Source organism: Balaenoptera musculus, chromosome 10, assembly GCF_009873245.2.
Source record: "Balaenoptera musculus isolate JJ_BM4_2016_0621 chromosome 10, mBalMus1.pri.v3, whole genome shotgun sequence".
NCBI lineage: Eukaryota > Metazoa > Chordata > Mammalia > Artiodactyla > Balaenopteridae > Balaenoptera > Balaenoptera musculus.
The window spans coordinates 101,215,577-101,238,678 of NC_045794.1; the positions used below are offsets into that span (position 1 = coordinate 101,215,577).

General features: G+C 60.3%; 1 protein-coding gene across 8 annotated transcripts in view; it reads right to left on the reverse strand.

Annotated features, from left to right (window-relative positions):
- Nucleotides 1-1,312: 1,312 nt before the first annotated feature.
- The window catches only part of CELSR1 (cadherin EGF LAG seven-pass G-type receptor 1), a 149,315-nt gene continuing 127,525 nt past the window's right edge, over nucleotides 1,313-23,102 (reverse strand). The window contains exons 21-35 of one of the 8 annotated variants that reach the window (XM_036864896.1): nucleotides 22,344-22,548; nucleotides 21,349-21,516; nucleotides 19,503-19,629; nucleotides 17,426-17,626; nucleotides 12,388-12,562; nucleotides 9,159-9,271; nucleotides 8,705-8,784; nucleotides 7,116-7,242; nucleotides 6,262-6,387; nucleotides 5,801-5,895; nucleotides 5,424-5,527; nucleotides 5,007-5,156; nucleotides 4,376-4,606; nucleotides 3,861-4,122; nucleotides 1,313-3,073 (exon numbers count right to left, since the gene is read on the reverse strand). In XM_036864896.1, the coding sequence (XP_036720791.1) occupies nucleotides 3,049-3,073; nucleotides 3,861-4,122; nucleotides 4,376-4,606; nucleotides 5,007-5,156; nucleotides 5,424-5,527; nucleotides 5,801-5,895; nucleotides 6,262-6,387; nucleotides 7,116-7,242; nucleotides 8,705-8,784; nucleotides 9,159-9,271; nucleotides 12,388-12,562; nucleotides 17,426-17,626; nucleotides 19,503-19,629; nucleotides 21,349-21,516; nucleotides 22,344-22,548 (2,189 nt within the window). In that variant the 3' untranslated portion in view covers nucleotides 1,313-3,048. Of the gene's footprint in view, nucleotides 3,074-3,860; nucleotides 4,123-4,375; nucleotides 4,607-5,006; nucleotides 5,157-5,423; nucleotides 5,528-5,800; nucleotides 5,896-6,261; nucleotides 6,388-7,115; nucleotides 7,243-8,704; nucleotides 8,785-9,158; nucleotides 9,272-12,387; nucleotides 12,563-17,425; nucleotides 17,627-19,502; nucleotides 19,630-21,348; nucleotides 21,550-22,343; nucleotides 22,549-23,102 lie in introns of those variants that run through there. The other 7 variants (XM_036864895.1, XM_036864894.1, XM_036864897.1 and 4 more) reach the window with 7 other exon arrangements.

Below are 23,102 nucleotides of genomic sequence, written 5' to 3' on the forward strand. Positions count from 1 at the left end.
AGGAGTAACAGTGTGTGAGGCAAATCCCAGAGAGGAGAGAGTGCTGGCGGAATGGACCCCTCGCTTTCCATATATACTGACAGGCGCTGGCTCACCCTGAGTTGGAACAGACCCAAAGCAGCATATGAAAGGCTTTGAGGGCAGAACGGATATAAACCACCCCAAGTCCTAGACTAACGGAGTGGCAGGTGTACAGAGTGGACCCAAGGCGGCACAGCAAAGTCACAGCCACAGAAGGAGACAGAACTTGTGGTCTGAACCTAATGGGGTTGACTGCATTCTAAAACAAACAACTGACATCTGCCAGCGGATCTTAACAGGACCCTGAGGCTCATGATGTAACATTCAAAGATGTCAATCAAGGATTCAGTTTGAAATTAGCCAGCCTACAAAGAACCAGGAAACACCAAGAGAAAAGAAAACAGATTGCGGCCCCAAGATGACCCAGATGCCCAAATTACCAAAGAATTTAAAGCATCTGTTATAATCATGCTCTATGAGGTAAAGGTAAACACTCTTGAAATTCACGGAAAACTAGAAGTCTTCAGTAGAGAAATAAAAGTAATAAAAAGGAACCAAATGGAAATTTTAGAACTTAAAATTACAATATTTTAAGTTAAAAAAAAAATCACTGGATAGGCTCAATAGCAGAATGGAGATGATAGAGGAAAGAATCAGTCAACTTGAAAATTGATCACTAGAAATGATCTAATCTGAAGAACAGAGAGAAAAAAAGAGTGAAAACAGATGAACAAAGCCTCAGGAACCAGTTGTGTTCACTGGCGTCCCAGAAGGACAGGAAAAAGAGATTGGTGCAGGAAAAAAATTTTGAAGTGTGAGGTGCAAGAGTCTGGATGAGCAGGAAATGAATAGAAAGTTCCAGAATGGCTCCTGCTCCCCCCGGCTTGTCAGCATCCTGTACATGGTCCCTTTTCCAGGGCTGCCTTAGGAAGGGGCGGGAACAGGGATGCAGGAGTGGGGGGTAAAACCAGACAGCAGAAGTACAAATTCAAAAAAATCTTAATTTATTGTAGACTCTTTCCTCATTTGTGTTGCAATTCCAGTGTTCTGAACATTAATAAATACACATTTGTTTAAAAAAAAAAACCTCCAGTGTCTAGTATCTCTCATAAAGTCTTAAGTCACAAAAATAGGTTTACATTTTTCCTGTCTTAATAAAACTGACAGTTGTTTTTTTGGTAACAGTTCTGATCAAATGAAAAAAACAATACATCTCAAGGGACAAAATCCAGTTGCAGAAGAATATGGGATAATACGAAAGTGAAGTGTTCAGACTCAAAAATATTTCCACTTTTTTTTTTTACTTAGAAAATGTCTCCTCAATGGTAAACGTTTGAAGGTACTATTATTTTGTATCTTGAAAAGGCCACTCCCCTGCTAAGGCACATTTATAATTCATTCAAGTGTGAGGGCTTTGGGATCGCATTTCATTTTTGTATGAAGCCTGTGGTCTTAGACCTAAGTATCAGGTATGTTTTCCTCTCAGCCATTAACAATACTTGCATTTTCATCAACATAATACAGTATGGACATCTTTGCATTTTACTTGATTTTCATCATATTTTATGGTTTCTCGTATTTGGAGGCAGCTGTGCTGACCATTTATTTGGGCATCCGACTGAGGAACAAAGGAAACACTGAAATAAGACGTGTCTGAATAATTCTGGGCCCCGTTCCACAGCCCCTCAGGCCACGCTGTGCCGACTGCCCACAGAGGGACAGTCACAGCCGGTCCTTGGTGTGAGTTTCCAAAAAACAGCTTGGTAACCATTGAACAGTGTGGCTGAGGCTTTGTCCCTTCTCACAATTGGCCATTTGAAGCAAAATGAAGTAATTGGTCAGACTCTGGGGGTGAGACCCCCGCCTGCCTGGAGCTCCTCGGAGTCTAAAAGAGCTAGAAAATTGGCAGGAAGGAATGTTGACATCCTGGAAGACCTCATACCTCCGTCTGAATCGGGAACGTGTGAACATTTTACAGTCCCGCCGAGAACAGGCGCAGAGGGACAAAGGAATTCCCCACCTGCAGTACCACTGACCGGGAAGGGGGCCAGGGAGGCCCTGCGGGGCTCAGAGTGGGGCCCACCCCAGCGAAGGGGGCAGGGGATGACCAGTGTGTCGGTCGCGGCCGTGTGCACCTGCATCCCACGCTCAGCAGAGCTCCCGAGTCCGGTCCAGCCCCAGATGGCCCTGTCTCGGAGCCACACCCGTCCAGGCAGATGGGAGCTGAGGGCAAGCATCACAAATGCAAATGTGTTGCACATCCAGGCGGCCACGTGTCATGCCCACGGGCTCCTGCCTCTGGGCTGGAAGCAGCACCGGAACCTCTGTCCAGCAGCACTCCCTACACACTACCCCCCTCTGCTTTGCTGGGACACCAGTTGCTGGATGCGTGCCAGACTCCAGGCTGGCTGTGCAATCTTCCTGACGTCAGAAAGAGGGAGAGATCATCCCACGGATCTCCCAGTATGGACAGAGTCAGTACAAATGCAAAATATACAGAGGTTTTTGCCTTTTCAAAGTTCCATACAAATATACAAAAGTATCTACACCTTTGCAACAAAGGAAAGTGATCTGCTTTAAGACAAGGGCTGCCTTTGCAGAGGGCTGTGGAGCTGCTGGGAGCTGCCTGCGGCCCTGAGTACTGGCCAAACGGCCCGGCGGCTCCTCTCAAGGCCAGCTCTCCTGCTGGGCCCTGTCCCGGCCAGGCCAGCGCACGGTTTTGGCTCTGTCTGCAGTCCGAGGGTTGAGCTGTGCCGGCCCGGGAGTCCACGCCTCCCGTGCCTGTGGCCTTTGGCACTTGTCACGGGTCTAAGGGGCCCTGAGCCTCCGGGGCAGCTCAGGGCTTTGTGTCTGGACCTTCAGTCATGCCAGTCACGGGGCTACCACTGCAGCCCCATGGGGCCCCCGCCACCAGGGCCTGCTTCACTGACAGGGCAGGGGCCCCTCGGGCTCCAAGGTCCAGGAGCACAACGACACAGCAGAGGCCTGGGCGGAGGTGATGGGCTTGTCTCACGGTTTCCTGATGGTTCAAAGTGAAGTTTCGTTACTGCCTCTGCACGTGGGAAGAAGCCGTCAGGCAGGCGGAGGAGGGTCAGCGAGGACAGCCCCTGCCACCCGTGAAGCCAGCAGCTGGGCTGGGTCCAAGGTTGTGCAGGGGCAGACCCCCACTTGGGGGGCAGGGGGCAGAACCCCCCACTCAGGGGTCGGGGTGCCCGGAGGCTCCACGGAGGGCACGCTCATGTGTGGACACAGCGACACTGGCAGGCAGGGGAGGGGACAATCAACCTGCACCCCTGACGGCCAGGGCCACCTGGAGACCCAGGCCCGAGTGTCCTCCCCAGGGCTGGCCTTGCACGGTGCCTGGAGTACCAAGGCTAGCAACCTGAGTCATTCTCTAAGTTTTGGGAAGGTCGTTCTAGAAGACCGGGCTCCCATTCTTCCCACCTCCCCGGGACGTCTGGAGCCGGATCCCAGCTCCGCAACTCTGCGGCCAGGCGCCCCCCGACCCCCAGCCTCAGTCTCCTCAACCACAAAATGGGGCAGTAATGACCCTGGGCCAAGGAAACTGCTCATAAGACGTTTGGTCCCACATGGTGTCAAGTCCTAGAATTTCAGGGCTGGACGGGACCCAGGGCTTTGACAGGCGTCTGCTCCACCTCCGGCCGGTTCCTCCTGATCCCGAGCAGGGGCCCTCTCCTGGGTGGAAGCCCGCCGCAGCCCCCGGGCCTCTGCCTGGGCACGCCTCTGTGCTCGGGGCCTGTCCTCCAGATGGGGGACCACGGGGAGGCTGGCCGGGGGCCGCCCCCGCCGTCCCTCCCGCCACGGCCCAGACTACTCACTCGGAGCCGGAGCCGTGGGCCTGGGCGCTCCCGGCCCGCACATTCATGGCCACCCCGTTGAGGTGCTCGCGCCCTGGCTCCCGGTGCAGCGTCTTGGCGGGGATGGTGCTGTCGGGGGCGCGGACGCCGTCGCTGGAGGCCAGGGAGGACGGCCGCGAGGACGCGGGGCTCTGCTCACGCTCAGTCAGCTTCTCTCGCAGCCGCGACTTCAGCATCTTTTCCGTTAGTGGCGGCGGGTAGGTGACTTTGTTTTTCAAGATGCCTGGGCGGGGGCGGGGGGATCGAAACGGTCACGATCGGGCTGCCTCTGCTGGATGCAGTGGACTCAGGGAGGGACCGTCATGCAGAGCCGAGCTCTCGGCCACTCCTCCCCCCCCTCGGGTCTCACCCCTGCCCTGCCGGGCACCACCCCCGTGCCCCAGGGACCCCACCCCCGAAGCCCGTGCCTGGGCCTGCCTCCCCCAGGACCAGGGACTTCCTGGCCCCCAGCTTCGGGGACAGCGGGCCCTCGGCACCTTTCCTCTGCTCGGGGGGCTGGCTGGGCGGCGCGGCCGCGGGCCTGGGGCCCCCGCTCTCCCGGGCCGGGCTGCGCTCGCTGCAGTGGTTGCCCTGCTCGTCCAGGTGCAGCTCCACGCTGACCCTGGTCTCCACCTTCAGGCGGGGCTGCTCCCCCGGCTCCTCGCTGTCGCTCCCGGCCAGGCTCTCGTCAGGCCAGCCGGCTGGGACGTGGTTGGCCGCGGCGTCCGCTGAGGCACAAGACGGACCCTCAGCTTGCAGGGCGGCTGCCTGCTCGGCTCAGCGGGAGCGTGTCCCGGGGGCGCTGACCCACGGTCCCCGACCCGCAGGCCTGGCCGGGCCGCGCCGTCCAGGTGGGGACCCCGACCGAGGCTTAGAGAGGGAAGGTCCCGGGTGGGATCCCGGCCTCAAGCCCCGCCCCCGCACCCCACACCCGGGAGCCGCGTGCTCCCTGCAGCCGTGGGGTCAGCTTCGTGGAGTCCTGGCCGCGGGGGTCCCACAGAGACCCCCGAGACCTCACCTGGGCTCTGCGGACGGGGAGCAGGGGGCTGTCCTTCCGGCCGCCCAGCCCCGTCCCTGGGGCAGGTGGCCATGGCTGAGGGCCGCTCTGCGGCCAGCGGGCTCGCTCACCTTTGGGGGTGCTGTGCACGGGGCCTTGGGCCGGGTCCCATCTGTCCTCAGCCGCGACCCCGTCGTCCTCACTGTCGGAGGAGTGAGAGGAGGCATAAGAGCTGCTCTGCTCATCCAGGGACAGCTCGCTGTCCGAGTCCGAGTCGTGGCCTGCCGGGCGGGCGGGAGGGACAGCGCTCAGGCGGGGGCGGGGGCTTCCTGCCAGGGGCAGGGCGGAGCCACCCGGGCCTGGGCACGGGAGGGCACTGGGTGCCCGCTGACCCTCCCAGTGCGCGGTGGCCACCTCCTCAAGGCTGCATGTTCTCCGGTGACCGAGGGGCCACGGGGCAGCTGAGAGCCAGCAGGAAGCTCTCGCCACGGCCCCCAGGGATGGAGACGCGCAGGCTGGCAGGAGACCGTGCCCCAGGGGACATGTACCGTGGGGCTTCTTGGTGCTCCTGGGGACAAAGGACGCGTCTGGCTCCCCGTGGCCGCCCCTCGCCGGCCCAGAGGACACGCTGAGCTTCTGGCCCCCTTTGTCCCTGGAGAGGGTAGAGGTGGGTGGGCTTAGCATCGTTGCTCTGGGGGACGCATGACCGGCCACCCGCCGTCACCCAGCGCCTTCTGCGTGTGCCAGAGCAGCCACACCAGGCTCTGGAAGGTTCTCTGCCACGAGACTCCCGGAGCACACGGGTAAACACACGTGGACTTAAACCGCAGGGCACACAGCTCGGGGCGGAGGCGGCAAAGCCCACATTTGCTCGGAGAGCTGCCCCCCCCCACCGGCCACAGCAGGGGCGCCGGCCCGGCCTGACCTGATGGTGCTGTCCAGCGAGGCGGTGGACTCGCCCAGGGCCGTGCGGAACACGTCGGGCTCCTCGCCGTACGTGTTGTTGCAGTTGAGGGAGCGCTGGGGGAAGGGGGCTGGTTATCAGCCGAGCAGAGGCCACCAGGGCGCAGAGGGTGGCTCGGTCCCCACCACCAGCCCCCACGCAGCACCCTCACCGTGCCCCTGCCGAGCACGGAGCACAGCGGCCCGGTGGCAGCTCCCACCGCCCCTGCTTCTGGCCAGGATCTCGGCCGGCCGTGGGGGCAAGAGAGGCTGTGAGTGGGACAGACCCCACCCTGTCGACTCGGCTCGCTCCCGGGGCTGCAGGGAAGGCTGGATGCCACGCTCCGGGGACGGGTCTGTGATGCCCCCTTTTGTGGGGGACGCGAGACCAAGGGGCTGTGTCTGACGCTGGTCCAGGCCCTGGCGTCCCCGGGAGCCTCCTACCGTCAGCAGGGTGGCCCTCGTGGTGGCTGAGTCGTCGGGGTACGGCTTCTTCCCGGCGAGCACGCCCTTCAGGTGTTTCCGGACCTCTCTGTTGAACACGCAGTGGAGCAAGAGGACGGCGAGGCCCTGCAGAGGAGGGGGCAGGTCAGCGCCGGGCTTGGCCCCCGTAGAGGAGCCAGGGCCCTGCCGCTGCCTCACTGCCCGCCTGCCTGCCCGGAGGATGCACGGAGCACAGCTCAGCCACGTGGAGCTGACGGTGCCCAGAGCAGACCTGGCCGTGCAGACGCCCACCACGGCCCACGCCCGGCCTCCCTGCCCCGGGGGCTTCCAGTTTCTCCAGGTCGGGGGCCTGGTCAGGGCAGCCAGCACGCCGGTGCCTGGAGGACCCCCTCCCAGGCCCCAGCCCCCGGGCCATCCGGGTCCCCAATGCTGCATCATTAATCAGGGTCCACGGTGCGGACAGTAAATGGCCAGCACCCTCCTGGGGACACAGTGGGATTTATGCCGGCCGGGGAGCAGGTGAGGCCCCGCACTGGCTGAGCAGAGGACTGCGTCCTGACGGACACACGGGAGGCCATGGATGGGGGTCCCTGGGAGGGCTCGGGGCAGAGCTGCCTTTGGAGCAACAGCCGCCTTTTTTTTGGTGGTGGGACCACGAGGCTTCACCATAACCCCTAACAAACTGCGCCGCCACCAGAAGGACAGCCACGGTGCAGCCCCGTGTGTCCAGAGAGCAAGAACACAGCCAGGACGCCAGGTCAAGGATCTCCCCAGGGACCCTCTCGGGGCACTTCAGACAGGAAGCAGCACAGGTGACCCCTGGGCCCCGCCAGGTCCGTCTGACAGCCGCCCACCTGTAAGCAGCTGAAGACGGCGAAGAGGTAGCGGAAGGTGAGGGCGTCGCTGTTCACGGCCAGCAGCCCCAGAAGCCAGGTGGCGCCGATGAGCAGCAGCAGGAAGGCGGCCGTCCTCACGAGGGAGCTGGGGGGCGGACGCGGGCGTGACTGCACCGTCCTCCCCCTCTTTCTCTCCCACCCGCCCGCCGGCCAGCCGGCCATGCCCCACCCTCCTTCCTTCCCACACCCTTTCGAAGCATCCACCATGAGGCAGCTCCTGGCTCACACGGGAAGAGACAGCTGAGTGGGGAGCAGGCGAGCAGTAAAAAGCAAACAGGTAAACAGCAAACTAGGAGCCAAGACTGGTACCCGGGCTGCACCCACAGCGACTCCGGGAAGCCCGGTGCACGGGCCCGGAAGTTACGTGGACCCGGAGGAGGCGGGTGGCCAGAAGGTGTCAGGCCCGCTGTGCAGGCTCCTAGCAAGGGCTTCCTGCTCTCCGCCTCGGTCTCCCCAGCTGAAGGGGAACGGACGGCGACGCGCATCCCTGGTGGGGTCGTGGGGGGGCGGAGGGAACTGCGTGTGCTAACGTGAGTCAGGGGCTGGGAGAGGCAGGTCTGGGGCGGGGAGGAAGTGGAGGACGGTGGAGGCGGTGAGCAGGCTGGACCCCGACCCCGCGTCCCCTGCCCGCGGTCTCTGCTCCTCCGTGGCCTTTTCAGACTCTGCTCTCCCGCAGGCCGGGCGGACCGGCACCTCCTGTGGCCCCTCAGCCCCTCCTCACACATCCTCCCTTCCCTGGCCCCCCAGCTCGGGTCACCCGGCCCAGTGGACACCCTTGTCCTCCCCTCCCCTGACCCTTTCGTGGCTCCTGGACTCACGCTGAGCTCTCCCGACGCTGCCCTGCCTGCCTCCCGCAAGGCTTTTCTGTGGGTCCCCTGCTCTCTCCCAACCTGAAGACATGGGAGGCTCCCTCTCTGTTGGGCCCCATCTTCCTGTGCTGCCCCCTCTCGCTGGGCGAGCTCCTCCACTCCTGTGGTGCCAGCATCACTATCACCACCAACCCAGAAAGTTCCATCCCCCCACCCCCACCCTGCCTGACTCCAGGGAGTGTCCAGGCACCCTGGCACCTCCCCACCACAGGCTGTCACCATCCCCCTCCTCCTGCCCATCCAGGCGAGGACACCCAGGCGTCACTGCTAACCCCTCTCCCCTCAGTGACTCCACCACAAACCCCGTGGGTCCTACATCCTAAACATCGCTCCCTCCCTGGTCCGGGCTGCCATCCCGGCCGGCCACCTGCCCCGGTCCCCCTGAGGTCAGCCTCTCTCGCTTTCCTCCACGACGTCCAACTTGGATCCAGACTCGGCTCGGCACAGCCCAGACACGTCCAGACACGGCTGGCCTCTCCCCACTGCGGCCTGTTGATTCCCCACTGACGTGGCTGCCGTGACGCCCTGGACCGGCCCGGAAAGCCAGCAGCTGACCGGCTCGGTGACGGGCACTTTCATGGGGCTCTGCCTGGCGTGTAAACCAGACAGGCAGGGGTCTCGGGTGGGGCTGGCTCCGCGTCAGGTCCCACCCACCGGCCGGGTTTAGCACCAACTTACACGACCCGTTTTCTTTCATAATAATGGCGCTTCCTTTGGCAGGAAACCTTTGCAGACAGGACAAAAATGACTGAGTTGACCTGAAAAAAAACCAAACAAACAGAGAAACCCGAAGTCCAGTGGCCGCTCCACTGTATTGTCACTAGAGACCTTCAAAAGCCAAAGGCTTCTGAGGGTCTCCAGCCCACATCTCGGGAGGTGCCCCCTGGGATGAGGCCTCGGAGCCCAGGAGCCCGCTGGGGGTGGATGCTGAGCGGTGTCACAGTGGACGTGGACCTGGACCAAATCCCAGAATCCACGGGTCTGAGGACGAGGCTTTATCACCGTCAGGTCAGCCCTTCCTGTCCCGCCCAGGTGCTCAGCCCCAAACACCCTTCAAGCCAACGTACCCAAGGGGCACCCGGCCTCCCACGTCCCTGATAATCAGGGGCTCTGAGAAACCCCCGGCACTCACGACTATCACGGTTCCAATGGGCCCCGCAAAGCTCCAGATCAGGGTGTCACGAAGGGACAGCCAGCAGAAGTCCGGGTTTCCATAGCCCTGGGGGTCCAGGCCCACCGCAAGTCCTGGACAACAGGGAGGAGAAGAGTGAGGGCCACCCCGATGGGGGGTGGCCACAACGGGGTGTTCCCAGCCCCCCAGGCAGGACCCGGGGCCCCTGGCATCGCCCTCAGAGGGAAGGGCGGGGAACCCGAGATAAACAGCCGGGAAATGACAAAGGCCCAGGTCCCCTCCCAGCAAAGGCCCTCTCAGTGCCGGTCACAGGCCCACCATGACCACGACCTGCTCACGGATTCACCCCAGAGGTGGGGAGCCCACCCGGGCCGGGGCTGCTGATGGAGGTGGGAGAGAGACAGAAGACGGAGGTGATGGGACCCGGCAGGACCAGCCACGAAGCACGATGGGGATGCCCTGCTGGCTGGGCCACACAGAAGCCAGGACACGGCCATGGACCACAGGTGTGAGGGAGGAAGGACCTGAGGGCAGGCACATGCCACACACGCCACACGCATGTGCGTGCACAGAGCACACACGCCACACACACACATGTACACACGTGCACACACCCCAGGAACGGCTCACCACTCCAAGGTGCTGGGCAAATGGGGAGTTTCCTATATTATCTAAGCCACGGCCATGGTTTCTAACCGTGTCACAAGCTAGAGTAGGACTTGCCCTTGCAGAACCGTCAAGGTGAAGTCCGGAGTGGCTTCTCCAACACAGACCTTGCTTAGGACGAAAGAGCAGCCCACTCCGCGCCGTGGCCTCCCCGGACCTGGCCCGGACTGTTCCACAGGCCACACTCCCTTGCTTAAGCCCTAAAAGATCAAGTCTCCCCACCGACTGCTCAAAACCCTGCAATGGCTTCCCACTGCCCTCAGGAGATGGACACGGGTATTTCCACGGCCTTCTGGGCCCTTCGTGGCGTGGCCACGGCCACACTCCAGATCACGTGGCACCTCCCACTCTGCCCCAGCCCAGCCTCGGGTCAGTCCCCAACCAGCCTTCCTCCACTCAGGTATCGCACGTGTTGGGCCCTGAAGGCACACCCCCCAGCACAGCAGCCTGGTTCCTGCGAGCCCTCCAGTGTAAAGAGTGCTTCCTCCAGGAAGCCTTCCTGGCCTGCCTCCCCACCCCACCCCCCAGATGAGAGCAGGTCTCATCCTCCCCCGCCCCACTGGCTCTGAGCCCACCCCTCAGTGCAGGGTCTGTGGATGAGCCTAGAGTCACGTTCACCATCACTTAATGCCCGTCTTCCCTGGAGGGGCAACTCCTGGAAGACACAGGCTTTGCCGTTCTCACTCACTGCTCTGATCCCGGGCCGAGAACGGAGCCGGCACAGAAGAGGCCCACCATGAATGAACGAATGAAGGAGCGTGCGAATGCTCCCGGGTTCTTGGGCAACTAAGACTTGGTGGGGGTTAAGGAAAGCACATGGAGAGGTGGCCTCAGGCCCCCGTCCCCCATCCCCCGGGTCCCGGAGGCCCGGCTGGGTCAGGCCCCACGACCTGAGACAAGGGCTGTCCCCATGCAGGGTCCCATAGAGATGCTCTGCTCCATCCAGCCCCATCGGGAGGGGTCGCCCAAGGTGACCACACAGGTGGAGATGGAACAGGGTACAGTACAGACCAGGAACCACACTCTGAGTTTACTGGGGCACAGAAAACCAGACAGCAAACGCTAACTCTTCCTTTTGTAAAATAAGCAAATTGGCAAATGATTCTGATCTGACTTCATTTCTCTTCATAGAATTTGATGTAAATAAAATCCGATGCTCTGGTTTCTGAGATTAACTTGCTAATTAAAAAAGAAACCCAAATAATAATAGAGGCTCTGGGCAGACTGAAGATGAAATTAAAGATGAGTGTCCTGAGTGTCCAAGCACAACCAGGTCCTTGCTTAGGGGGTTAGTAGATGGGCACTGGGAGGACCCCGAAACGAGCTGCTCCCAGCCCTCAGTCTTCCTCGTCTTTGGGGCTCAGGAACCACCTGAATTAGCACCTTCCTCACAAGTTGACCAGAAACGGCATGGAAACACGCGATGTAGTGTGTCTGCTGTGTTCAGTCTTTGGGTCAAGAGGAGGTGGCTGCCGGTGAGGGAGGCCCCCAATGCCCCCCTCAGCAGCCCTGGATGGAGGTGACAACGGTCATTCAGGGTCCCTTGGAGCCCAGGGAGAGGAGTCGCAACAGGACAGCCCGGTGCCCAGACTGTCTGGGTGGGAGCAGAGTGGCCTCAGGAGACCAGTTGGTGGTGCTACCATGGAAGCCAGGGTGGCTGCTGGGCAGAGCCGTGGGGCAGCAGCTGCCCCTCCTCCCACTGCCTCTAGCCTCGGACTTCACGTCTGGATCCCTGCAACCCAGGGACTGCTGAGGAGAGGGGGTGCCGCTCTGCCTTTGTGAGTACAAGAGGGGATCTTTCCCCATAGGAAGCAAATTTGACCTTCTGATATTTAGTGAAAAGTGTGCTGAGAAGTGCTGCTGTTCTGTTCATTCATTAACTCATTCATCCATCGATCCACCCACCCACCCACCATCCACCCATCCACCTACCCACCCATCCACCATCCGTCCATTCATCCATCTACCATCCATCCGTCCCTCCATCCAACCATCTACCTACCTACCCACCCACCCATCCACCATCCGTCCATTCATCCATCTACCATCCATCCATCTGTCCCTCCATCCAACCATCTACCTACCTACCCACCCACCCATCCACCATCCGTCCATTCATCCATCTACCATCCATCCATCTATCCCTCCATCCAACCATCTACCTACCTACCCACCCATCCACCCATCTCTCCATCCATCCATCCACTCACCTATCCATCCACCCATCCATCTACCCATCATTCACCCACCTATCCACAAAGCAGGCAGACAAGGGAGTGTTTGTCCGTTAGATGCCACAGGCAAACCCTGAACAGGCCTGGGCCCAGCTCTCAAGGAGCTCACACCTGACAGGAGACGCATCCCTCACTGATGATCACACTCGTGTGAGCAGATGTGGGTGCAGGTGCCCCTCCTCTGCTGAGTGCCCAAGAGGAGGCCGGAGAGCTCCCCCACCTGCACCCGGGGGCGCTGGTTTATCTGATGTGGGTTTCTGCATCAGCAATGCCACGCGGGTCCTCTGAGTAGGGGTCGGTCCCCAGCCCGGGCCACCTGGCCTCCTCACCTGTGACAATGGCTGGGATGCCCCAGCCCACGACGTAGTAGAACCTCATGGGCCCGGCGTCGATGTTGCGCAGCTCGGTCAGCATGCGGTAGACGTGCAGGCTCTCCACGAAGGTCCAGGCGAAGGTGCTCATGTACGTGTAGTGCAGGAGGATGGCAGTCACCGTGCACAGGAACTGCGGGGAGAGGCAGCCGCTCAGCACAGCCCGCCGGCCACGGGCCCCGCGCCGCGGACTGAGGGCCGGACGGCGCGGAGACGGGGGCGGGGCAGACACCAGATCGGGCCACTTTGCAAACGTGAGGGCACGCAGGTCTGAAAAAGGAAATCAGGTCAGCTGTTTTGCCCTATTTGATTCGCCCAGGAGCGGCTGAGTGTCAACAGTCCCAAGCGTCTCAGGCTCCTGATGCGGAACAGGGGACAGGGAGTGAGGTACCTGGGGGCCCTGGGGACCACCCCCCAACCTGGACCGGCACCAGCAGTGAGCATAACCCAGGGCCGAGGGGTGGGCAGAGCCTCTAGTGTTTTCATTAGAAGCTAGAAATTTGTATTTTCAGGTCATGGCTCCAAATTTTTAAATGTTGGCATTTCATTTAAAGTTAGAAAGAGAATATCACGGAGGCAGGCTGCTCAGGCTGTGGCCCCAGACCGTGACCGTGGCCTTCACCCACCACCCCAGCCCTCGTGCGGGTCTCCGAGGTCCAGCGGATGTGGCCAGCGGGCGGGAGGAGCCTCAGGCCTCGTGACCTCGCCGTCATGTGAAAACAAGGTCGTCGCACCTGCGCTGATTTAACGGAGCCTCTACCTCCTGCGGAGGAAAACAGGGATGAGAGCATTTGTTCTGTTCCTGTCCCCGTGGGGCTGTGTGTCTGGCCGGTGGCTGAGTGCCAGGAAGTGAAAGTCAACCTCCGCAGGGCAGCTGAGGGTCAGCTTCCCGGCCTCTGGGGGCCTTGGTGACACCCAGCCCTGAGTCCCTGGACACCGAAGGTGGTGCGAGAACATGAGGAAGGCAGTGGTGGGGGGCCGGGGACACTGTGGGATCCTGGGCGTCCAGCCTGAGGTCGTCAGTGCAAATCCAGTCCCGAGTGCCCCGGGATGGAACTTCAAGACCTCCACCTTGGCCCAGAGCAGCCTCACCGGGTCCTCCTGAGAGGGGCTGGCCGCCCGGCCAGGATTCCCAAGGTCCACCTGCTGGGAGATGCGGGCAGGCTCCCCTCCAGGTCCCAGGAAGCTGTACTGGCAGGGGGAGGAGAGGGAGGACGGAGGGGAGAGGGAGGAGAAAGCCTCTGGCCACGCCCACGGCGGGGCCACACCCTGGAACATCCTGTCCAATCCTGGCTGCTGTCCGGTGGCAGCCCGACCTCCTGGGCTCTCAGTGCCTGAGCCGACACCCACACCCCAACAGACACAAGTGTAGGAGACAGAGGGCCACCGCCTGACGCATGCAGAGGCCTCTGCTCAGTCCCAGGCCAGCGCACCCGCGGGAGCGCCCCAGAGCCCAGGCTTGCTGGGAACACAAGTGCCACCTGCGGCTAAGACCACCGCGACGGGCCGAGTTCTCTCCAGAAACAAAGCCCCGGAGATGCGGGAGGGAACCATGTTAGCATTAGTATTTGTCCAATACAGCACAAAGCAGGAACTCAAGCAGACGTGCCCCCTGCCTCAGATGCTGGACAGGAAACGGGGGTCCGCACTTAGCAACAGGCAAAGCGGTCAGCCTGGCCGCAAAGGGTGAGCCTGGGGCTGGGTGTACCCCACGCCAACCCCCAGCCGCCCCTGTGCAAAGCATGGTTGGCTCAGCAGAAGGAAGAAGGGTGAGGAGGCTGGCGTGTTGCCTTAAATAATGTGAAAAGTAAACCCACAAAACCACCTTTGGGAAAAAAAAAAAAAAGTGTCAGAAATTGACATTCTAAAATGTAATGGGGCCGTACATGCAGGAACTTCTGCACTGAAGGTACCACCTTTTCCAGAAACAGAACAAACACTAATGCACAATAAATCATTTCAACCTGCCAGTAATCTGGGAGATGAAAAACCTCACCCAGAGATGGGATTGTGAGTTTACAGAACACCCATCAAAACCAGGCGCGGTGCCAAAGCCCCAGAATTATGTGCACGGCATTCCTCCTCCTCCTCCTCCTCCTCCTCCTCTTTTCCCTGCTCACCAGTGCGTGGAGGCTGCAAAGCTCTCCTTCCAGGCGGCGGATGAGTCAGTGCTTGAAACCAGTGAGTGACGGCCTCTGCGCATTTGTCACGCGGCATTTAGTTGCAAGGAGTGGCCTGTCACTGGCTCTCCGTCCCTCTGTTCAGACCACTCAAAGGCACCTTGAAGGGTCTGCACTGAGTCACACAGCCCCTACCCCCAGGACATGCAGGCAGGGGAGGGGCGCTGAGCCCGGCGGGTGCAGAGGGGCGGCCCAGCCTCTCCAGCGCCCCGCCTGCGCTGGGAGCCCGACAAACGCTCACGGTCCGTCCCCTGGGCCAGGCCCGGGGCTCCCCATGTCCACGCTGCTGAGCCGCCAAGGTCATCACGCAAACCTCTCAAGGTTGTCTGCCTGTATGCCCCGCCTCTCTCCCTAGCGCCAGCCTCCGGAGGGGCCCCCTGCCTGCACTAACCGAGGAGGGAGAGCTCCAGGCTGCAAGGGGCCCTGGCCAGCGAGCCAGAAATGCCATCCGTGTCTTTCACTCCACGTCCCTCTCCGGGCTGTCCATTCCCACAGACACGCGTCCTCTTCACGTGAGGGCAGCCTCCCCACACTCAGCTCTGCACTCGCCTCAGCCCGCAGGGGACGGGTGTGTCCAGCCTCACCCAGACCTGCCACTCTTGTCTGCTTCCATCTCTCCTGGCGGCCCCCCTCCTGGAGACTCGTGGCTTCACGCCCCCCTCCTTCCCCTCCCTCCATGCCCACCTGGTCCCGACTCCTGCCCTTCTCCTCCTGCCGCTGTCCTGGCCTCACTCCTCCCACCAGACCTAGGAAGACGCCATCCTGGCTGCCTCTCTGACCTCCAGTCTCTGCCCTTCCGACCCATCTTCCCTGTCGCCAGGGTCCTCCTCCTAAAATGCAGACCCGGTCACGGCTCTCCACGGCACAACGCTGCCTGCAAACCGCAGATGGCGCTGCTTGGCCAGCCCCTCAAGCTCTGGACGACCAGATCCCCGGCCTGGCCCCTCCCGATCCTGGCCCCTCCCGATCCTGGCCCCTCGCGCTGGACAGTGAGTGGTCAGCCCTGCTCAGCCCCTCTCTGGCCAGGCGCAGCTCCCCCACCAGCCGCCATGGGGCCATTTTGGCCCCTGACACTCCTGTACCACCATCCGAGTCTGTGTCTGGAGTACGGGCTCCGTGGGCAGGGACGAGAGCGCTTCTAGGGTCTGGGTCTTTGGTAGATTTAATACAGTGACAATCAATAGTCCTCACTGCATGAGGAATGAAGAAATGTCAGCTCTGTCAACAGCATGTGGCAGCTGGAACAGTCCACTGAGAAAGTAAGGGCACACCCCTCACCGTGGGAGAGGTCAGGATTAGGTGAGAGTAGTAACCTGGGAACTTCCTGGAGTCACTACATATGCACATGTGATGGTCAGCTGGCCTCACGTCTCCCCAGGGCCGTCAGGGTCACCATCTAGTGATGAACAATGAACTCACACACACACACAGTGAACTGTCTGCCCTGGGCCAGGTCACTCAGTCTTGCTGGCCGTGGGTTCCTCACCTGTGAGCAGGGATGCTGCCACCTCCCGGGGCCCCAGGGATGTTTCAACGAGCCAGAGGGTGCATGTAAAGCCACGGGCACAGAGCCTATACTGCCCTCACCCCCCATCAACGTGCTGTGACCCTTGAACTCTGAAAACCCCCTTTGTAAAAATGAAAAACCACTTGCAACCAGCCGGGGACCAAGACACAAACCTCCCTCCTTCCTCTTGCCTTTCTCTCCCCAGTGGTCTTGGCCATGCCGCCGTCTCCCCCTCCAGGGCCTGTCCCTGTCCCACCCGCCGGGGACCTCGCCCCAGCCACCAGGCACCCCTCCTCCCTCCTCCCCCTAGAATCACTCGGCCTCAGATCTCTCCCATCCTACAGACGCCTCCCGCCAACCCCACCCCACCCCCACTCTGGCTTCAACCAGAGCCTCATTCTCTCCGCCTTCAAAGCCAAACTACTTCAGCCTCTGCCTGGGTCTCTGCTGCAGTCATTTCCAGCCACTCCTTTGTAAGTTACATTTTAAACACACTGTGGCTGGTGGGCAGGAACGCAACTGATTATATACATCTACCTCCTCTGACAGCCACGTACCTTGCTAAACTCTTTAATTACTTCTTACAATGCGTCTGTAGTTTGGTTAGGATTTTTTCTGTGAGGTCATCGTATCAGCTATATAATCTAATCACCTAACGATAACTGCCAGGAGCCTACGTAACACCCCACGAACCCACGTGATACCCCAGGAGCCCACGTGTCCTGGGATGGCTTGAGTAAGACAGTCCGTATCTAACCCCGTCCTCTCCTCCACGAGTCTCAAGCTCCTTTCTCTTGTCAACCCTGCCGACCCGCCGCCACCAACACGTCCCTGAGTTCTGGGCCTGTCCTAGACTTCTCTCTCCCCCTCTGGGGAAACACCGGGGCTTTCACAGAAGACGTGGCCATGACTCCCCAGCAAGTGCAGGGCTGGGAGACGCTGCCCGACAGGGACAGCTTCAGGCTCAAGTGACAGCTCCCGGGACTCTTGGGTTTCACAAATGTAATTTCTGACGAAATCACTAGCGTCTGGGTCAGGAAAGTAAGAGTTGAGGCGTATGGAGCCCCCGGCTCCCGACGATGCCCTTGGAGGCAGATTCCCACCGGGCACAAAGCAGTGAGCCCACGTGCTTGGCCTGGGTTCCCAACTTCCCACCAGACTCCCAGCTGCACCCACCAGACGGAAACAGCAGCAGACACTCCGCCCGGACAAGCCCTCCTGCTCCAGCCTCGGAGGAAGGCGGGACAGCGTGTGCTCCCACGTGGCCACACAGGCGGCCGTGCAGGGAGGGGAGGGGCCGGGGCCTCACCGGGTTTTCTGTCTGGGCGATCCCGATCACGAAGACCAGCTGGGAGAAGAAAAGCGCCCCGATGAGGTTCTTGTGGATGCCATGCAGGTTGGAGCGGAGCGTCTGCACCAGCGCCAGGAGCACGAAGGCCACCAGCAGGGCTGCCAGCGACAAGGACACGGCAGCGTAGGTGACGATCTTCAGGGGCAGGACCTCGCCGTGCTGCGGGCAGGTTGGTTAGAGGCGGGAGAACACGTAAGGGCCGTGGCTCTGATGGAGTGCTTGCACGATCAAGACACATTTAACATATTATTACTGCGGGCAGGAACCAGCGTGACTACGCCGTGGCTCTCAGGGGTGTGCAAAAACCGAGAGCAAAAACCAGATGAATAGTTTCGGGTGATAAAGTTCTGGGGAGGTCGGTGGTGACGGCTGCAAACACCGTGGACGTACATAACGCCCCTGACCTGGACACTGAAACACGGCTGAGATGATGACTTTTCTGTTATGTGTATTTTGCCACAAGAAAAAAAAATTGAAAAACAAAAAACCCTCACACATAACTCCTGCTGTCCGGCAGGTGTGGGGCCTGTCCACCCAAATTCTGAGCTGAGAGACCTTCAAACAGAGCCTCAGTTCACGCAAAAGGCAGAGATGCCACAGCTGCAGGAAACCACAGTTGTCTCCTGTGCTTTTTCTGCAAAATAGGACACTCGTCCAGGACCTGGCACCCGACGGAGGTTTGGCATTTGGGGAGCAAGCAGCTCCCGTTCTCCAGTAAATTCCAGAAAGCACCGTTCTGAACTTGCAGAGAGCTGTGAGCCGGGGCTGCCCGGGGAACTCGGGGAGCCAGGCCTGGGTGGGATGGGGGGGCACTGAGCGCTCAGGGGTCTCAGAGAGCCAGGCCTGGGGGGGATGGGGGGGCACTGAGCGCTCAGGGGTCTCAGAGAGCCAGGCCTGGGGGGGATGGGGGGGCACTGAGCGCTCAGGGATCTCAGAGAGCCAGGCCTGGGGGGGATGGGGGGGCACTGAGTGCTCAGGGGTCTCAGAGAGGCTGGGAGCTGCAGCAGCACTAACTCCCTGAGGCTGGGGCGCTATTTAGAGGCCTCTGGCTTTGAGGCACCTGGGGCGTGGGAGCCTTGATTCCTGCTCTGGTTTAATTTCTTCTGCCTGAACTTCTGCTTCCTTTGCCTGCGAGTCCCCTCCTGGTGCTGCCCAGCTTCCTGGCCATGAGAGGACCCCCAAACCCGCCCCTCCATAGACAAAGACCACTAATAATTAACCCCCTTCAGGCTGGGACCCGGAGCTTCTGCCCATGGGCAAGAAGCCCCTGCCCGTGGGAGCTTTCTGTCTTGGGCTCCCAGAGGCACACTCTCTGCTCTTGTCACCCTAACACCCAACAGCAGCAACTTGTGACTGACTCACCCTCCCAAGAATGTGACAGAAACTTGGGTCGCTGCATACCGGGAGGTCCTGGGAGGGATGACGGTGTGGCCGCCCGGGTCACATCCCAGCCTGAAAACAGGGTGAGGTCTCCCAGGCCTCGGTTTGGCTCCTTGACATCAGTACACAACCCTGCCAGGCTGACCCCGCCCTGCTTGGGCCCCCCTGCCTCACTGGAGGCCCCCAGAGGCCACCGAAAACACTGGAGGGTAAACATCAGCCGTCCCGCTGCCGCTCGGGGCTCCTGACCGAGCCTCCTTGGTCCTTTGGGGCCAGTGTGTGCAGCACTTAAGAGAGACACTCCCTTTGTTCCCGCCAGCCGTCTCTTTTCTTCCTTAAAATTCAAAGTGCAGCGGCAGCAGCGTCACCTAACAGACTGCTGAGAACCCTGTTCTGAAGTGAGGTGTACAAGCCAGGAGTTTCCTCTCTGAGGTTCTGGACCGCCGTCACGGTTTCTAATTCACAACCTGGGCTCTTTGAAAGCTCTTTTAAGGGGGCTCTGTTACGGAAATCCTAACAGATTCTGGCCAGTTCTCCTGGAGCTCCGTTTGTTCAAAGCCCTTAGCAGGAAAGATGCAGCTCACAGAAGAGCGGGCTTGGGGGACCAGGACACACTTGCCAGCTGGGCAGGGGTTGCCCTGGGGGCGGTGCCCACCTCACGCCGGGAGATGTCCATGAGCACGGCCGAGCTGGTCGCGTGGCTGCACCGGCAGGTGACGTGGGTCCGGTTTCGGGACAGCAGCTCACAGCCCTTGGCCGACCAGCCTCCAGTCCCACCGAGGCTGCAGAGAAAAGCAGGGTGAGCTGGTTCCCTCCACTGCATGGGTCTCTGGGGCCCTCCCGCCCCCACTGGAGCCCAAGCAACATCTTCGCTGTGCCCCAGCCAAGTGCCACTGTCACCGCTGTGAGGACCACGGCCCCGGCGGCCCCCGGGGCCGTGTGAACCCTCTCCCTTCCCTTTCCAGGCCGGTGGGGGCCTCTGAAGAGCACCCACTGCGGTTCACGTTCATGCGTCGTTCAGCAGTAAAACTTCAACGGGATGTCGCAGGCCCCTTTGTCGGAGACATTAGTCAGTTGTTAAAATAGCCACTATGTGCTTTGGTCTCCTTTTGAGGCTCGATGATTTAAGAAGAAACATCTTACATCTGTCTTATACTTTCATCTTCAGATTGCACAACGTTTTTTATGGCAATTGCATGGAAGCAGGGCCCCATCATTACCCCGTTTCACTGATGGGAAGCCCCAAGTGACAGGCTGCTATAGGTGTGTCGCGGCCTCAGACAGAGCCCTGCCCTCCCTGACTCTGGGAGAGTCAAGCAGCTTCTCTGATCCTTAGTGTACTCATCTGTAAAATGGGACGTGAAGGCTAACACACGTTTGCCAAGAACTTTAAGGTCTGGGATGGCAGATGCAGCACAAAGCAGAAAGGATAATTAGAGCCCCGGCTGACTAATTGCTGGGATTCAATCAAGTGACTATGAGAGACAGCCGAGCCTAACGCGTGCCAGACAGACCTCAACACCGGCCTCGTCGTGAAAGTGGACCCTGCATTCTCTTTTGTAAGCCAAGCGTCTATTGCCCTCCAGGCGCTATGCTGGTTGCTCATTAACTGGAATTTGGAAACTACAGAAGGAGAGATAGAGTGGCACGTGGTGCCTGCTGATCTAAACCTGCTTCCCAGCGTGGGCGCCCAGCAGAGACCCCGTGGCAGAGACCCGACCCACCTAGTGGAACCGCAGTTTTGGGGAACATTTGGGCTGCATGGGAGTGAGCACAAAACTCCGTCCTGGCTGCAAGCGTCGGGGGTGGGGGTGGGAGGCAGATGGATGCTGCTGATGTGGGCGGGGCCTCTGAGGGGTCAGACCAGCCCCAGCAGCTGCCACGTGGGTCTCCAGGGCGGGATGGCTGAGGTCAGGGACCTTCGCCTGGTACAGGGACTCCGCTACACACATCAGGGATTTTCCGCTGTCGGTGGGAGGACCCTGGGCCCAGTCTCTGAGTCCCGCCCCCGTGTGTGTCCAGAACAAACCCCGGCCTCGTTTGGTGGTGGACGGGGCGCTTGTTGGCCGGAGTCCCGCAGGTGAGGGGCCCCGTCTCCACGCTGGTCTTCTCGAGGGATCTCCATGTGTGCCTGTGCATGTGTGTGCACATGTGTGTGTGACCCCATGTGTGAACGTCGTGCATGCCTGTGTTTCCAGATGTGTCTGTGGGCGTTTGTGTACACACGTGTGCATGGTCATAGCTGGGTGCATGTGCACACACGTATGTTTGTTTCCAGGTGTGCATATGTGTACATGCCTGTGCACAGGTGTGTAACTGTGGGCTTATGGGGGACTCCAACACCCCCAGGAGGGGCTGGAAGGGAAGCAATGGGCCACAGAAGAACTCCCAAGGCGCTCTGCCAGCGGAGCGTTGGGGACCTGTGCGCGGGCACACCCGGCCTCAGCAAAGCCCCCCAAGGAAATGCAGCGTTCCAGGGCAGGGAGGGGCGTCACCCGTACGTGATGGAGTGGTTCCAGAACACGCAGACCGGCTTGGTGCGCTCCTCGGTCTCCAGGAGGGTGTGCTCCACCAGGACGGGCCTCTCCAGGGGGCTGGGCAGCGGGGCCCCCTCGCTGTACACCACCGCGCTCACCACAGGTGTGTTGATGACGGGCCGGTTAGGCAGCCTGCAGGGGAGAAGCCAGGGCACAGGCACAAACCTGCGTGCAGTCCTGATGAGGGCATGGCGCGGAGGTCTCTCCAGGAGGGACCGAATCAGGTGCACGAGCTCAGAGCCGCAGCCTCAGCCCTTGGGAAGGCATGGTTGAGGGAGCAGTGGTGTGGCCTTCGTAAAGCTTTTATCACCAACGGGCAAGCACAGGGTCACCTCTGGGACAAAGGCAGACTTTGGAAATTTAAAATGAAGAGAAGGTATGTGCGCGAAGACGTCAAGGCCCCACCGCGGAGAACAGCAAATCCCTGGAACGCTGGGAATGTCCAGTGAAAGGAAGCTGGTGCAGTGGTGACGGCTCAGAGAGGCCTCTCATCCAGCCACTGGGAAGGATGCATATGAAGACCACAGACCCAGGCAGGAGCTGGAAGTGATTCTAAGGTTGAAAACTGAAGCCTCTGTGCTCTGCCTCTGCTCAGGCCTAGAAGCCCTTTGGTGGCATTTGCTTCTTCAGCCGGTATTTACTGAGCTGCCCTAGGTGCTGGGGCCACCAACAGCCGGTGGCAGGCAGGTGTGCGGGGACGGATGCCCCGAGCAGGAATTACACTGCCGAGCCTGGGGTGTGTGCTGGGGAGGGGCGTTCCTGGCAGAAACACTAGGCAGACCCAGAACCTCTGTCCCAGGGAGATCACTGGGCAGTGGTCTCTGGCTGTGGGCCGGGGTCACTGCGTAGCGTGCCTGTACAGATGTTCCGGTGGTTGAGATTCTGACTTATGGAAGCCTCGGAACCCTCTGGAAACTGCCCCCCGCCCCCCCCTCCCGAGCTCCTGGAGCCAGGCTTACCTGAGGCTGCGGCGGTCCGGGTCATAGTGCTCGGGCAGGAGCTGCCCCAGGGTCCGGTAGATGATGACCAGGGCGATGGCGAACTGGCCAGGCTCCTCGGGGTGTCTCTTCTGCCTCCTGAATGGGGCCTCCATCTCGGCGCTGGGCTGCGGGCGCGCCGTCTGTGGGGCGGCCCTGCGACCGGCCGGCCTCACTGTGGGGCCCTCTGCAACGTAAGCACAGCGTGAGGAAGGGGGCTGGACGCCTGTGTTCCCACCACATCGCCTTCTACTTGAGCCAGTGCTTCCTGAAATCAATAGATGTTCCATGGGAAACAGCAGGAGGTTTCTCAAAAGATCAAACACAGAACCACCACAGGACCCTGCAACTCCACTTCTGGGTGTGCACCCCAAAAAGCTGAAAGCAGGGACTTGACAGATGCTTGCACACCCATGCTCACAGCAAGCGTGATTCACAACAGCCAAAAGGTGTAAGCAGCCCAAGTGTCCATCAACGGATGTTGGATAAGCAAAACGCGGTCCCATCCATATAAAGAGATGTCATTTAGGCTTAGAAAGGAAGGAGGCTCTGGCACAGGCTACAGCATGGATGAACTTTGAGGACACGATGCTCGGTGAGAGAAGCTGGCCAAATAATGTAGATTCCACTTATGTGGGGAACCTGGAGACTGACTTCGTAGAAAGCAGCCACAGTCACCCACATTTTCCACAATCCACAAAGTGCCCCGGCTGTGCCTGGTCCAGGAGTTGTCTCCGGAAA